The sequence below is a fragment of the Molothrus aeneus genome, chromosome 28 (genome assembly GCF_037042795.1).
Source record: "Molothrus aeneus isolate 106 chromosome 28, BPBGC_Maene_1.0, whole genome shotgun sequence".
Taxonomy (NCBI): Eukaryota; Metazoa; Chordata; class Aves; order Passeriformes; family Icteridae; genus Molothrus; species Molothrus aeneus.
This window is the reverse complement of record NC_089673.1, coordinates 5,488,337-5,501,427: the sequence shown is the minus strand read 5'-3', so window position 1 is coordinate 5,501,427 and position 13,091 is coordinate 5,488,337. Positions and strand designations below refer to the sequence as shown.

The window sequence follows — 13,091 nt, the reverse complement described above, 5'->3', positions numbered from 1 at the left end:
CACGCCGCCGTTCCCGGGGCCGTTCCCGGGCTCAGCCAGGAGCGGCCTGATGCTCTCACCCCCTGAAAGAGGAGGGAAAGGGCCTTTCCTTTGGAAAAAGTGGGGGAAAAAGAATCCACAAGTGGATTTTGGAGGCGGCAGCGCTGTGTCACCGGTGCCATCTGTGCCACCACCCCGGGGACACGCCGTTATTCCCAGGATTATTCCCAGGATCATTCCCAGGATTATTCATTCCCAGGATTATTCCCAGGACTGGCACTTCCCAACGCTGATGGGCTGAGCTCCCACCTAAAAGAGAAGGAAAAGCTGATTTTCTTTGGAAAAAGGGGCAAAAAAAAGGAGCCAGGAGTGGATTTTGGAGCCTCAGAAGTGACGCCAGCCATCCGCGCCACCGCCCTGGCCTGGGGACACCACTGTCACTCCCGGGATCAGCAGCTCCCCACGTGGATTTATCCAGGAGCCTTTCTCTGGGTCTGGGCTGGTGCTCTGGACTCCCACTCCGGGGGAAGAAGCTGATTTTCCTTGGGAAAGGAGGGAAAACCCAGCCACGAGTGGGTTTTGGAGCCTCGGACGTGGCACGGTGGCCTCGGGAGCTTTGCCCAGGCGCTGTCACCCGCAGGGGACAGGACACCCTGGAGCCGGTGCCACCCTCTGGAATGGGATTTTCCAGCCGAGAAAACGTTGGGAAGGGGGAAAAAGGACACGGGGGACAGAGGGGGGTTCCCGATGGGGCTCCATGGACAGCCCAGCCTTGGGAAGAGCAGGGGATCCATGGGGTGGCCCAGCGCTGTCCACAGAGGCTCTGGGGACCCCGAACCCCCCAAATCCCAGGGCGAGGACAATTCCAGCAGCTCGGACCTGTCCTGCCTCCCTCTGCTCCTCCGTTGGTCCCCACGGTTTGTCCCCAGCTCCCGGGGACCTCCGGGGGGGTCCCGGCATCCACCGGGACACCCCGGGATGGTTTTGCTTCCAAATTAACGCCCGGCCTGGCGGAAATCCTTCATTTGCACTTCAAAGCGCTCGGCAGCCAATCCCCGGCAGGAGCGGCCGCTCGGGGCTGTTCTGGGGCCCTGTTTGCGGCAGATCCCGTCCCTGCTGATCCCCGCGGATCCCCGCGGGTCCCCGCGGGTCCCGCCCGCCCTTCCCCGCCGCTCTCCCACCCTCGGAGCACCTTCCAGGGGCTCTTTGCCTTCCCCAGGCCGCGCAATTCCGGCTGGAATTCCCGACGGGAGCGGCCACCGAGCGCCGGTGCCCCCCGGCATTGGCCTCCCCGAATATTCCCGGCCTCGTGGTGCGGTTTGGGCTCCGCGGGAGCCTCCTGGGATCTCGGCATCCCCGGGCGGTGCCCCCGATGCCAGGGATCCGCCTGTGCCCCCAGCGCAGGATCCAGAGCCTGGATCCCCTCCAGGCTCTCCAGGACGCCCGATCTGCATTGGGAATCCCAGTCTGAAGCTCCCAGTTTGAGGCTTTGCTCCCTCTGATTCCCCTGCTGGGACCCCAAATCCCGAGCTGGATTTTCCAGCGGTTCCTTTGCCCCCCTCGTGCCAGAGCCACGCTCAGCACCAGGATTTCTCTGCGCTGGCATCTCCCAGCTCAGCTCTGGGGCCGGAGCCCCCTCCGTGCCCATCCCTGGGGCTGCTCTTCCCCCTCAGCTCCCCCAGAGGCCTCGGCAGGGATGTTTGGAGCGTCGGGGCCCCGCAGATTCCCCCTGGCCCCAGCCCTGGGGCTCTGCCGCCCATTCCCAGCCCCTCTGCCGGGGGGGATGAGGCCCTGGCGGGAATCTGGTGCCACGGGGGTCACTCAGGGCCGTGGCTCTGTCCGTGCTGTGGGTCTGTCCGTGCCGTGGCTCTGTCCGTGCCGTGGGTCCGTCCATGCCCTGGGTCCGTCCATGCCGTGGGTCCGTCCGTGCCCTGGGTCTGTCCATGCCGTGGGTCTGTCCATGCCCTGGGTCTGTCCATGCCCTGGGTCTGTCCGTGCCGTGGCTCTGTCCGTGCCGTGGGTCCGTCCATGCCCTGAGTCTGTCCGTGCCCTGGGTCTGTCCATGCCGTGGGTCCGTCCGTGCCCTGGGTCTGTCCATGCCCTGGGTCTGTCCATGCCGTGGGTCTGTCCGTGCCGTGGGTCTGTCCATGCCCTGGGTCTGTCCGTGCCCTGGGTCTGTCCGTGCCGTGGGTCTGTCCATGCCCTGGGTCTGTCCGTGCCCTGGGTCTGTCCATGCCGTGGGTCTGTCCGTGCCCTGGGTCTGTCCATGCCGTGGGTCTGTCCATGCCGTGGGTCCTTCCATGCCGTGGGTCTGTCCATGCCGTGGGTCTGTCCATGCCGTGGGTCCTTCCATGCCGTGGGTCTGTCCATGCCCTGGGTCTGTCCGTGCCGTGGGTCTGTCCATGCCGTGGGTCTGTCCATGCCCTGGGTCTGTCCATGCCCTGGGTCTGTCCGTGCCGTGGATCCGTCCATGCCCTGGGTCTGTCCATGCCGTGGGTCCTTCCATGCCGTGGGTCTGTCCATGCCGTGGGTCCGTCCATGCCCTGGGTCTGTCCGTGCCGTGGGTCTGTCTGTGCCGTGGGTCCATCCATGCCGTGGGTCTGTCCGTGCCGTGGGTCATTCCAGGCTCTGTCCTGGGGCTCTGTGGTGGCACTGACCCCACCGAGGGCTCTGCAGGGCTCTGTCCGTGCCGTTCCCGGCTCTGTCCTCGGCCACCAGCCCTGCAGTGACCCCTCCCGGGGGGGTTTTGTCCCCCGGAGCCCCCGGCAGCCGCAGCGAAAGGAGAGCAGCTATTAATAACCCTGCGCACCCGGGGAAAAGATGTGATTCCATCATGGAAGCGGCTCCGAGAGCAACCCAGGGAATAAAATGTTCGGGGAGGGGGGAGGGGGGGTTGGGGGGCGGGGGCAGGGGGGGAGCCCAGCCCCCCCCGCGCGGGGCCGCGGCTCCGCGGTGCCGGAGCCCCCCGGGATGGGGGGGAGCCCCCCGGGATGAGGGGGAGCCCCCGGGATGAGGAGGAGCCCCCCGGGATGAGCCCCCGGCCCCGCCGCCACCCTGGGGGCTCCGGGCGGGCGCGGGAGGGGCCGGGGGTCGGTGGGGCCCCCCCGGTCAGGCCATGGCGGGGGTGTCGGGGTCCGGTCCCGGGGATGCTCCGGGGGGGGGGGGGGTCACAGCCCCGGGGGCGGCCCCGGCGCGTGGCGGGGGAGGGGCTGGCGGCCGCCCGGTGCCCACGTGGTTTGTCGGTGTCTCCGGAGCGGAAGAAACGGCGGCGGGGCCGGGGCTGCGGCGGGGACCGGGAACGGGAGCGGCAGCGGGACCCGGCGGGGCGGGGACGGAGCCGCATCCCGGCGGGCGCCGCCGCAGCGCAGCAGCAGCGCCGGTGAGTGCGGGGCCTGGGCCGGGGGCACCGGGAGCGGCGGGGGGGCAGAGCGGGCAGCCCCCGCCCCACCGGGCCTGTGCTCCCCCGCCAGAGCGCGACCCCAGCCCCGGCCCCAGCCCCATCTGCCCCCGCCGCCTTCACCAGCCCCGCTTCATCCTCATCCGCGGCTCCATCCTCAGCCCCATCCTCATCCTCACCCCCATCCTCACCCCCATCCTCATCCTCACCCCCATCCCCATCCCCATCCCCGGCTGGATTCGCATCTTCATCCCCACCCTCATCCCCATCCCCGGTTCCGTGCCCATCTCCGCCCGTGCTTCCATCCCGCTTCCGTCCCCATCTCCTGCTCCATCCTCATCCCCATCCCCGGCTCCATCCTCATCCTCATCCTCATCCCGTCCCGGCTCCGCCCCGGACCCCTCCTGCGTTTCCGTCCCCGTCCCCCGCCCGGCGACCCCCGGCGCGCTGCGGCCCCGGCCCGGGGGCGTTCGGGGACGGTTTCCCGGAGGCTCCGGGGCCGCCGCAGGCCGGACCCCCCCCGCTCACCCCATTGCGACCCCCGGCCGCGCTCACCGGCGCTCCGGGCCTGGCTCCGGGGCTCGGGGGCGCGCTCGACCCGCCCCCCTTTCCCCGCCCGTTCTCCCCCGGTTCTCCCCCGGTCCCCCCCCGGTCCCACGGCGATTCCACGCCTGCTGCCCTCGCTCGTGGCCGTGGCGGTGCCCCCAGCCCCCCCCCCCCCCCTCGGCCCCTCAGAACCGGGACAGCCCCGGGGGCTCCCAGCAATGAGGAGGGGGCTCGCCCCGGCCGCGGCTCGGGGCAGGGGGGGCTGCCCCAGGCCGGGCCCTACCGAGCACATCCTCCCGACCCCAAAAAGGTTTTTATGGGGGGGGCCAAGGCCTGTCCCCAACCCAGCCGGGTGCCAGAGGCCCGGCAGCACCCACAGCCTGGCACATCCCATCCCATCGCATCCCATCCCATCGCATCCCATCCCATCCCATCCCATCCCATCCCATCCCATCCCATCCCATCCCATCCCATCCCATCCCATCCCCATCCTCATCCCCATCCCCATCCCCATTCTCGTTCCCAGTCCTGTTCCCGTTCCCGTTCTTGTTCCCAGCCCCGTCCCCATTCCCACTGGAGCCCTGAGCCGGCCGAGCCCTCCAGCAGTGTCCCAGTCCCGGGGAGCTGCAGCCCGATTTTTGCTCATTTTCCAAACCCCATTTTTGTTTTTTCCCAAGCCCCATTTCTGCTTTTTCCCAAACCCCATTTCTGCTTTTTCCCAAACCCCATTTCTGCTTTCCCCAACCCCATTTCTGCTTTCCCCCAGGCATTTTCAGGCCTCGAGGAGGGGCCGGGAGCGTGGAGGGAGCGGTGGTGCCGCGGGGACCCCGCCTGGACCCCGATGAGAGCAGCTCCGGCTCGCGCCGATGTCCGGAGCTCTCGCACCTGAGACACGCCCGTGCCAGCCCGTGCCAGCCCGTGCCACGCCTGTGACACGCCTGTGACACGCCTGTGACACACCTGTGACACGCCTGTGACACGCCTGTGCCCGCCCGCAGCCCTGCCCAGCCCGCGCTGCTTCGCCCCGCGCCTGGGGCCCGCTGCAAGGCAGGTGTCCCGGGGAAACTGAGGCACAGCAAGCGGGGAGCAGCAGGGACGGCCCGGGGGGCTCCGGGCCAGGCTGGGGACCCGCAGCCGCCTCCAGGCCCTGAGTGCTGGGGACAAAGGGGGCGCTGTCACCGCGGTGCCTCCGCTGGCAGGGCCTGGGACCGCCCCAGGGCTCCGGGGATCTTCGTTTGGGGGGTCCCCAGAGCTTGGGGATCTCATCCTGGCTTCGGGGGTGCCTCAGTTTCCCCAGGCGCTGACGGCAGTGCCCTCCCTGCCCGAGCAGAGCTGCGTCCCCTCTGTCACCGCCCCGGGGGTGGATTGAACACCCCTGGTCCGTGATTTATCCCCCGGTGCCCAGGGGAGCCCCGGCCAGGGGGTGCCAGCGGGGCCGCGCTGTCCCCAGGCCGCACCAGCGGCTCGAGGGGGCCGCGCTGTCCCCTCCCCGTCCCCCTGCAGATCCCTCCTCCCTCTGCCAGCTTCGTGCCATGAATTATTCGTGCGGCGGTGCCTCCCAGAGCTCTGCCAGGGCTGCGCCTGCCCGGGACAGGGCACAGCGCCACAGCGGCCGCGCTGCCTCCGGGCGCTTCTCCCACCGGGAATCGCCCCGGGAGCCCCGGGCGCGGCCGAGCCCCGCGCGGGGTCAGCGCTGCGGCAGAGCGGGACGGGCGGGGCGGGGACCCCGGCAGGGGCTGGGGACAGCGCCGGGAGCCAGGCGGCCCCGGGGGGTGAGCGCAGCTCCGGTATTTAGGGCACGGCTGCGAGGCGTGGGAGGCCGGGAGCAGCTCGCGTGCGGCGCGGGGCGGGAGCGGCGGCACCGGCCGCTATTTCTGGTGCTCGTTCCCCCGAGGGGACGGCGGGAATGTCACCGTGTCCCCCCCCAGGGTGCTCTCTGCTCCCACCCTCGTGCTGAGGGAGCCTGGGCGGTGTCAGCCCCTCTGTCCCCATGGAGGTGATGGCACGGCATGGCCAGTGTCCCCTTGTCACCCTCGGGGATGGCGTGGGGTTGGAGTTGCTGGTGGTGGCAGCTCCTGGCGCTGTCACCCGGCGCCACTGAGCTCCCACAGACCCCGCTCTGGCTGGGTCACCACCTCAGAGCCCCAGCGCTGCCCTGGCCGGGCCCAGCCCTGCCCCGGGGTCACCCGTGTGTCCCCACAGGCAGGACATGGACTCCATGTTCGAGGACGACATCAGCATCCTGACGCAGGAGGCGCTGGGGCCGGACGAGGACTGGCTGGACAGCCCCAACACCGACCTGTCGGGCGAGATGTGCTCGGCCTCGCACTTCGCCCTCATCACCGCCTACGACGACATCAAGAACCGCCTGACGGGGCTGGAGAGGGAGAACTCCACGCTCAAGCGCCGCCTCAAGATGTACGAGGTCAAGGTGAGGGGTCGGGGGGGGCCCGGGGGGCGCGCGGGGCCGGGGGGACCTCGCTGACCGCCCGTCCCACGGCTGCAGTACCCCCTGATCGGAGAGTTCGGCGAGGAGCACATCTTCTCCCTCTACGAGGCCAAGGAGAACTCGCTGCTCAAGAGCGAGAAGGCGTCGCTGCAGCAGCAGCTCAACCAGTTCCAGCACGAGGTGAGGGGGACAGGGGGCCTGGGGGGGCTCTGGGGGGTTCCCCGAGCCGGCACCCACCCCCAAATCCCCCCCACCTTTCCCCGGCAGCTGCAGAAGAGCAAAGAGCGGGAGGAGCAGCTGGAGGAGATGATCCAGGCCTACGAGAAGCTCTGCGTGGAGAAGGCAGACCTGGAGACGGAGCTGGGAGAGATGGTGGGTGACAGCCACCAGCAGGGGACAGCGGGGTCCCTGTCCCTTCTCCGCCGCAGCCCCCGGGCCCCCGGTGTCCCTGTCTTTGGGGATGCAGGGCTGGGGGGCGTTTTGACCACGTTGGGGTTTTAGGGATGCTCGGGTTCATCCATCTCCACACTGCCCCGGGCACCCCCGGCTCCCCTTTCCCAGCCAGGGAGCCACCGCTGCCACGCCGCTGTCACCAGATCGACCCCACTCCGAAAAGCGACCCCAAAATCCGCGTGTGCCGGGCTGGGGGGGCAGGGGAGCCCCGGGGAGGGGCCGAGGCTCAGCCGCGTCCCCTCTGTCCCCTCGCCGTGCAGCGGGCGCTGGTGGAGACGCACCTGAGCCGCATCCGGAGCTTGGAGCAGCAGCTGCGGCAGCGCGACGGCAGCGCCTTCCCCGGGCTGGGCGCCCAGGACGTGCCGTTCATCGCCCTGCACCCCAACCCCGGCCTGAGCCACGGTGAGCCGCCCCCTCCCCGCCCCGCCGCGGCCCCGGGAGCCCCGGGCCGCGCCGGGGCTGAGCCGAGCCGTGCCCGCAGTGCTGGAGCGCGCCGGGGGCTGGCAGAGCCGCGGGCTGGAGGCCGAGCTGGAGGCGGCGCGGCAGGAGAACCAGCGCGCCCAGCACCGCGAGGAGCACCTCAAGGCCGAGTGCGAGCGGCTGCAGGCGGAGCTGAAACACCTGCAGGACACCCGCGAGCAGGTGCGGGGCAGGGCCGGCCTGGGACCGGCCCCGTCCGGGTGGGGGGGACTGGGAGAAGGAATGGGGCAGGTGCGACCCCAAAACCTCCCCTATCCCCCCTTCCTGCTGGGAGGTGTCTGTGAGGAGGAACAGGGCAGGGTCTGACCCACAGAACCCCTCATTCCCGGTATGTGGGGTTTGGGTGCTGGGAAGCGCCTGACCCCGCAGGACCCCGGTGCTGGTGCTGAGGGGGCTCTGCTGTCCCCAGGAGCAGTCGGAGCGGGACATGGCCTGGGTGAAGAAGGTGGGCGACGACCAGTAAGTGCTGGGAGGGGACTGGGAGGACACTGGGGGGACACTGGGGGGAGCCCCTCACCGGCTGTGGGGCACAGTGGCCACCCCACACCTCCGCACGGGGGTCCCGGGGGGCTCCCTGCATTGAGTGCTGCAGTGGGGGGATTCCGCACCCCAAAACCGCCAACTGCGCCCCGGGGGCTGGGGGCTGAGCGGGGCTGCGGGAGTGGGGTGCCTGCTCCCGGTGCTTGGTGCCCGGTCCCGGTGTCCGTGCGTTGTCCCGGTGCCCGGTTCTGGTGTCCGTGCATTGTCCCGGTGCCCTGTTCCGGTGTCCGTGCGTTGTCCCGGTGCCCGGTGTGGGCTCGGCGCTGCCTCCAGAGGGCACTGACGGCTCGCGGCTGCCGAGAGAGCGGCGCCGAGCGGCACCGAGCGGCACCGAGCGGCACCGAGCGGCACCGAGTGGCACCGAGGCGGTCGCGGTGTCCCCGGACCCCCCCAAACCCCCCCGGTGGCACCGAGGCGGGGGCGCTGTCCCCGCTTTCACCCGGTCCCCAGGGCGGCGGTGACAGCGGGGCCGAGCTGCGGACAGATGGGAGGTGACACGCGGCCGGGAAGTGCTCGGGAGCGGTGTCGGGGGCTGGCTCCAGCCCCTCGCTCCGGAGGCGTTGGAAGCTGTCGCCGTTTCTGTCGTCCTGCCGCAGATCAGAGCCCGGGGAGCGCTGGGTCCCTGCCGGGGCCGCTCCCGCCTCTCCCTTCCCCTCCTGAATTCCCTCGATTTCCACAAAATCACCCGAGCTCACCCCCCGATCGCCCCCACCCCTTTCCCGCAACATCCACGGAAATTAAAACTCCCGAATGTCTCCATTAACGTTCCCCCATCACCCAAATCTTTATTTTTTTAAGCCCGAATTCACCACGCTGGGCTGGGGAAACTGAGGCAGGGCTGGCTCCTCACCCCCTCCCCGGGCACAGCTGTTCCCTGCGCGCTCTTTTCTTGCCGATTCAGCTCTTTTTTGTCACCTGCTTCTCTCCGCCGCTGTTTTCTTGGGTGTGAAAAGCGCCTTATCGGCGTTTTCCATCTCCGGGTGATTTTCTGGTGCTTCTGCCGCGCTGTGCTTGGGGCGGGGGTCCCCCCGCATCCCGATCTTCCTTTTATTTTTTGGTTTATTTTCTGAGATTTGAACTTTTTTTGGCTTTCTGAGCTCGCGGTTTTTCCCTCTTGCACTCCCTCCCAAGAAAAGCCAAATCTTGAGGAAAGCCCTGGAGAGAGCAGGGTGGGGATTTGGGGGGGTCAGACCGCCCCTCCCACTGCCCCGCCCCGCGTTTTTGGGGGGATTGTGTGTGTTTCAATGACTCTTGCACCCATGGGTGCCAATGTCGGGCACGTCCCCACCCCTGGCTCCTCCAGCTCTGCAGCAAAAAGGGCCTGGGGGACACAAAGGTGACATCCTGCGGGTGTCCCCTAAGGTTTTTGTTTTTCTTTTCCTCCTTTTCTTTCTCTTCCTTTTCCTCCTTTTCCTCCTTTTCCTCCTTTTCCTCCTTTTCTTTCTTTTCCTTCTTTTCTTTCTTTTCCTCCTTTTCCTTTTCCTCCTCCTCTCTTTTCCTTCTCTTCCTCCTTTTCATACTTTTCCTTTCTCTCCCATTCCTTCTCTTCTTCACCTATTTTCTTCCCTTTTGCTTTTCTCTCTTTCTATTATATTCCTCCTTCCCCCCTCACTCTTTCCCCTCCTTTCCCTCATCCTTTTCCTCACTTTCCCCTTCTCCTCCTCCTCCTTCTTTCCCACCTCTCCGGGCCGCCGTGCCCGGGGGCTCGGCGGGGCCCGGCGCTGTCAGCCGCGGTTACGAGCGGCGGCTCCGGTGCCCGCGGTGTCACAACGGCTCAGCGGGGCCGCGCCGGGACGCGCCGAGCTCCGGCCCCGCGGCTCCGTTCTCCCCTCGCGTCCCCGCCGAGAATCCCGGCTCGGAAAGCGACACCAACTTGGGGCAGAATTGATGCTTTTGGCAGCGCTGCTGCTGCTCCGGGGCGCGATCCGCGGCCGCAGCTTCGCCCTTCGGAGCTGGAAAAATGAATTTGGGTCGGGTTTGAGTTGGTGCTGGGGCTCCGCGGGGCCGTGTCACCCGCAGAGCCACTGTGTCCCCTTCGGGAATTGTCCTCTGGGTTGGGTGGTGTGGCAGGGGTGGAGAGAGGCAACCTCAGACAGCCTGAGGTGCCTTTTTTCCACCCTGGGCCATTATTTCCCTCCCTTTCCTATTTTCCTGGGGGAGTGCTGGAAGCACCATCCAGGCAGCAGCCCCAAACCTTTTCTAGTTGTATTCATTAAAAAACCAAACCAAAACAAAAACCAAAAACCAAACCAACCAAAATTCCGGGGGGAGGTCAAGCCCTGCTGAAGGATTCAACCCCCGCTGAAGGATTTAACCTCTCCCGAGGGGTTTAATGGGATTTAACCCCTGCTGAAGGGTGTCTCCCGGGAACCCCAGGGCCCCCTTTGCCCCTTTGCAGGGTGAACCTGGCGCTGGCCTACACGGAGCTGACGGAGGAGCTGTGCCGCCTGCGCAACCTGAGCTCGCTGCAGAGCCAGATCCTGCGGGCGCTGCTGCAGGACAAGAGCCCCAACGGGGGTAAGGGGGACCCGGGGCTGCCAGGCCGGGATGGGGGGCACGAACACCGGGAAAAGGGGGGGGTGGGCTCGTCCTGCGGGTGGGGGTGTCGGTCCCCAGGGGTGCCCAGCCCCGGGGGTGTCCCACAGCAAGGGCGTCCCCAGCTGGGTGTACCCGTACCTGGGAGCCTCTCATCCCAAAATGTCCATCCCTGGGAATATCCCATCCCAAAACCATCCAGAATTGGGAGCATCCATCCCTGGGAGTATCCATCCCAAAATATCCACACCTGGGAGTATCCATCCCAAAATATCCATCCCTGGGAGTATCCATCCCAAAATGTCCACACCTGGGAGTATCCATCCCAAAGCAGCCGTACCTGGGAGCCTCCCAGCCCCAAAATTCTCCAGAGCGTCCATAACTGGGAGCATCTCATTCCAAAGTATCTGTACCCGGGAACATCCATATGTGGGCTCACCCACACCTGGGAATGTCCCATTCCAAAACCATCCACACCTGGTGGTATCCATCCCAAAATATCCATCCCTGGGACCATCCATCCCTGGCTGTATCCCCCCAGAATCTCCCGGGGGTCCCCACAGCCGCATCCCCCCCGCTCCCTCCGGGCTGCCCCTGGACGCCGAGGCACATTTTCCACATTTTCCACATTTTCCACACTTCCCACACTTTCCACATTTTCCACATTTCCTCGCTTTCCGAGCCGCGGCGCTGACGCGGAGCACTTCCCGCGTGTCCCCCTTGTCCCGTGCCAGGCCAGCGCCACTCGCCGCTGTCCCAGTGCCACTCCCCGGCCCAGCAGCGCCGCTCGCCCGCCCCGCAGTGCCCCTCGCCCGTTCCTCCGGGACGCTCGCAGTGCCAATCCCCCGCCCTCCAGCGCCGCTCGCCGGGACCCCCCAGCCAATCTCCGGCCCAGCAGCGCCGCTCGCCCGCCCCCGGCCCGTGCCAGTCGCCGGCCCAGCAGCGCCGCTCCCCGGTGCCGCCGCCCAGCCAGTCCCCGGCCCAGCAGCGCCGCTCGCCCGCCCCGCCGCCGCCGCCCTGCCCCTCTCCGAGCTCGGCATCCCCGCACCGCCTGCCCGGCGAGAGGATGGAGCTGGCCTACGCCAAACCCTCGAGCCGCCACATCAAGGCCGGCTTCCAGGGCCGCCGCAGCTACTCGGAGGTGACCAACGTGGCCCTGTACCAGCAGAGCCGCTCGCTCTGGCTGCAGCCCGAGGCCTCCACGCTGCCCAAGCACCGGCCCTACGGCGAGGTCTACCTGGGGGCCGCGGGGGCCCCGCTGAGCGCCCACGAGCCCTTCGAGGAGCACGTCCGCTTCGAGAAGCAGTCGTCGGACGAGGAGGAGTGGGCGCTGCCCAGCCCGCCCAGCCCCGAGGCCGGCGCCATCCGCTGCGCCTCCTTCTGCGCCGGCTTCCCCGCGCCCGACGCCGACGCCGCGCACCGGACGGCGGCCGCCTACGCCCGCGCCGAGCACGCCCAGTCCTGGCCTTCCATCAACGTAAGGAGGACCCCCCCCCCCCAATCTCCCCGCGGGGTTTTGGGGTGGGTTTGGTCGAGGGAACCCCCCCGGCGCGGTGGCGCCCGCAGTGAGGTGGGTGCCTCAGTTTCCCCGTTCGTCACCGGGCCTCGCGGCCGGCTGGGGGCAGCGGGGGGTTCTGGGGGGTGGCAGAGGGGATGTGGCCGGCGCGGGGGTCCCAGCGCCGCCCTGTGCCCCCCGCAGCTGCTGCTGGAGACGGTGGACTCGGAGGTGCGGAGCTGCCCGCTGTGCCAGCTGGCCTTCCCCATCGGGTACCCGGACGATGCCCTGGTCAAACACATCGACTCGCACCTGGAGAACAGCAAGATCTGAGCCTCGCCCCCTTCCCCACCTTTGGATGCTGCATGGAAACACCGGGAGCGCCCGGCTCCCGAAATACCTCCAAGTCTTGAGTAGCTACGGAAAGACTGAGCCCCCCCCGCCCGCACCCAGAGCCCCCCGGAGCCCCCGGCCCGCTCGGAGCGGGTTCAGCCCTGTGCCAGGGGTACCAGGATCCCCCCGAGCCCCCCGGAGCCCCCGGCCCGCTCGGAGCGGGTCCATCCCCGTGCCAGGGGTACCAGGATCCCCCCGAGCCCCCCGGAGCCCCCGGCCCGCTCGGAGCGGGTCCATCCCCGCCCGCCTCACTCCCGTGCCAGGTCCGGGTGCTCTGCCCGGGGCACCGTCCCCACCGTGCCAGGCGGTGGCCGCAGGGGACCCGTCTGTGCCCCTGGGTGTCCCCTGTCCCCTCGAGTGTCGCTGCTTGATCTCAGGGAGGATCCGAGGGGCCGAGTCCCGGATCCGGCCCCCAGGAAGGAGGAGAGGGGAAGGGGCCGCCCCTTCCCCGGCCCGAGGGGTCACAGGTGGGGTCGGGGGTGGGAGCGGGGGCAGCTGCTCGTTCTCGGTCCCCTTTGAATCTTTCCTCTCTTTTACATTAAAAGCACCCCCCAGCCCCCGGATTTCCCCCCCTCCCCACAACGATGCTGCTGAGAAACGAGCCCGGAGGAGCAGCATGGACCCCCCCCCCCGACATTGCACTGGGCTCCCCGGGGCTCCCCCTGACCCCCCCCGCGCGGCGTGGGGACAGCGCAGCCCCCCAGCAGCCCCCCCAACCCCCCGGCCCCCCGCTTTAACCGGGGGCTGCAGGCGGCTGCTCTCCCTGAGCCCCCCCCGTCACCCCCGTCCCCCCACGTTCGATCTACCTCAAAGCCGCCGGGAGA

General features: G+C 68.5%; 1 protein-coding gene across 1 annotated transcript; it reads left to right on the top strand.

Annotated features, from left to right (window-relative positions):
• The first annotated feature begins 3,249 nt into the window (after positions 1-3,249).
• Positions 3,250-12,888, top strand: TBKBP1 (TBK1 binding protein 1). The gene is made up of 11 exons (XM_066566939.1): positions 3,250-3,358; positions 4,689-4,973; positions 6,129-6,353; positions 6,429-6,551; positions 6,639-6,743; positions 7,085-7,226; positions 7,306-7,466; positions 7,714-7,763; positions 10,243-10,361; positions 11,114-11,856; positions 12,079-12,888. The coding sequence occupies exons 3-11, from the start codon at positions 6,132-6,134 to the stop codon at positions 12,205-12,207; spliced, it is 1,794 nt and encodes a 597-aa protein (XP_066423036.1). The 5' UTR covers positions 3,250-3,358; positions 4,689-4,973; positions 6,129-6,131; the 3' UTR covers positions 12,208-12,888.
• The last annotated feature ends 203 nt before the right edge of the window (positions 12,889-13,091 follow it).

Excerpts from the sequence above, each read along its gene's own strand:
- TBKBP1 (XM_066566939.1), top strand. The coding sequence starts at position 6,132 with ATGGACTCCATGTTCGAGGACGACATCAGCATCCTGACGCAGGAGGCG. Across the intron at positions 6,354-6,428 it reads TCAAGATGTACGAGGTCAAG|TACCCCCTGATCGGAGAGTT; the intron begins GTGAGGGGTCGG and ends CCACGGCTGCAG. Across the intron at positions 11,857-12,078 it reads AGTCCTGGCCTTCCATCAAC|CTGCTGCTGGAGACGGTGGA; the intron begins GTAAGGAGGACC and ends TGCCCCCCGCAG.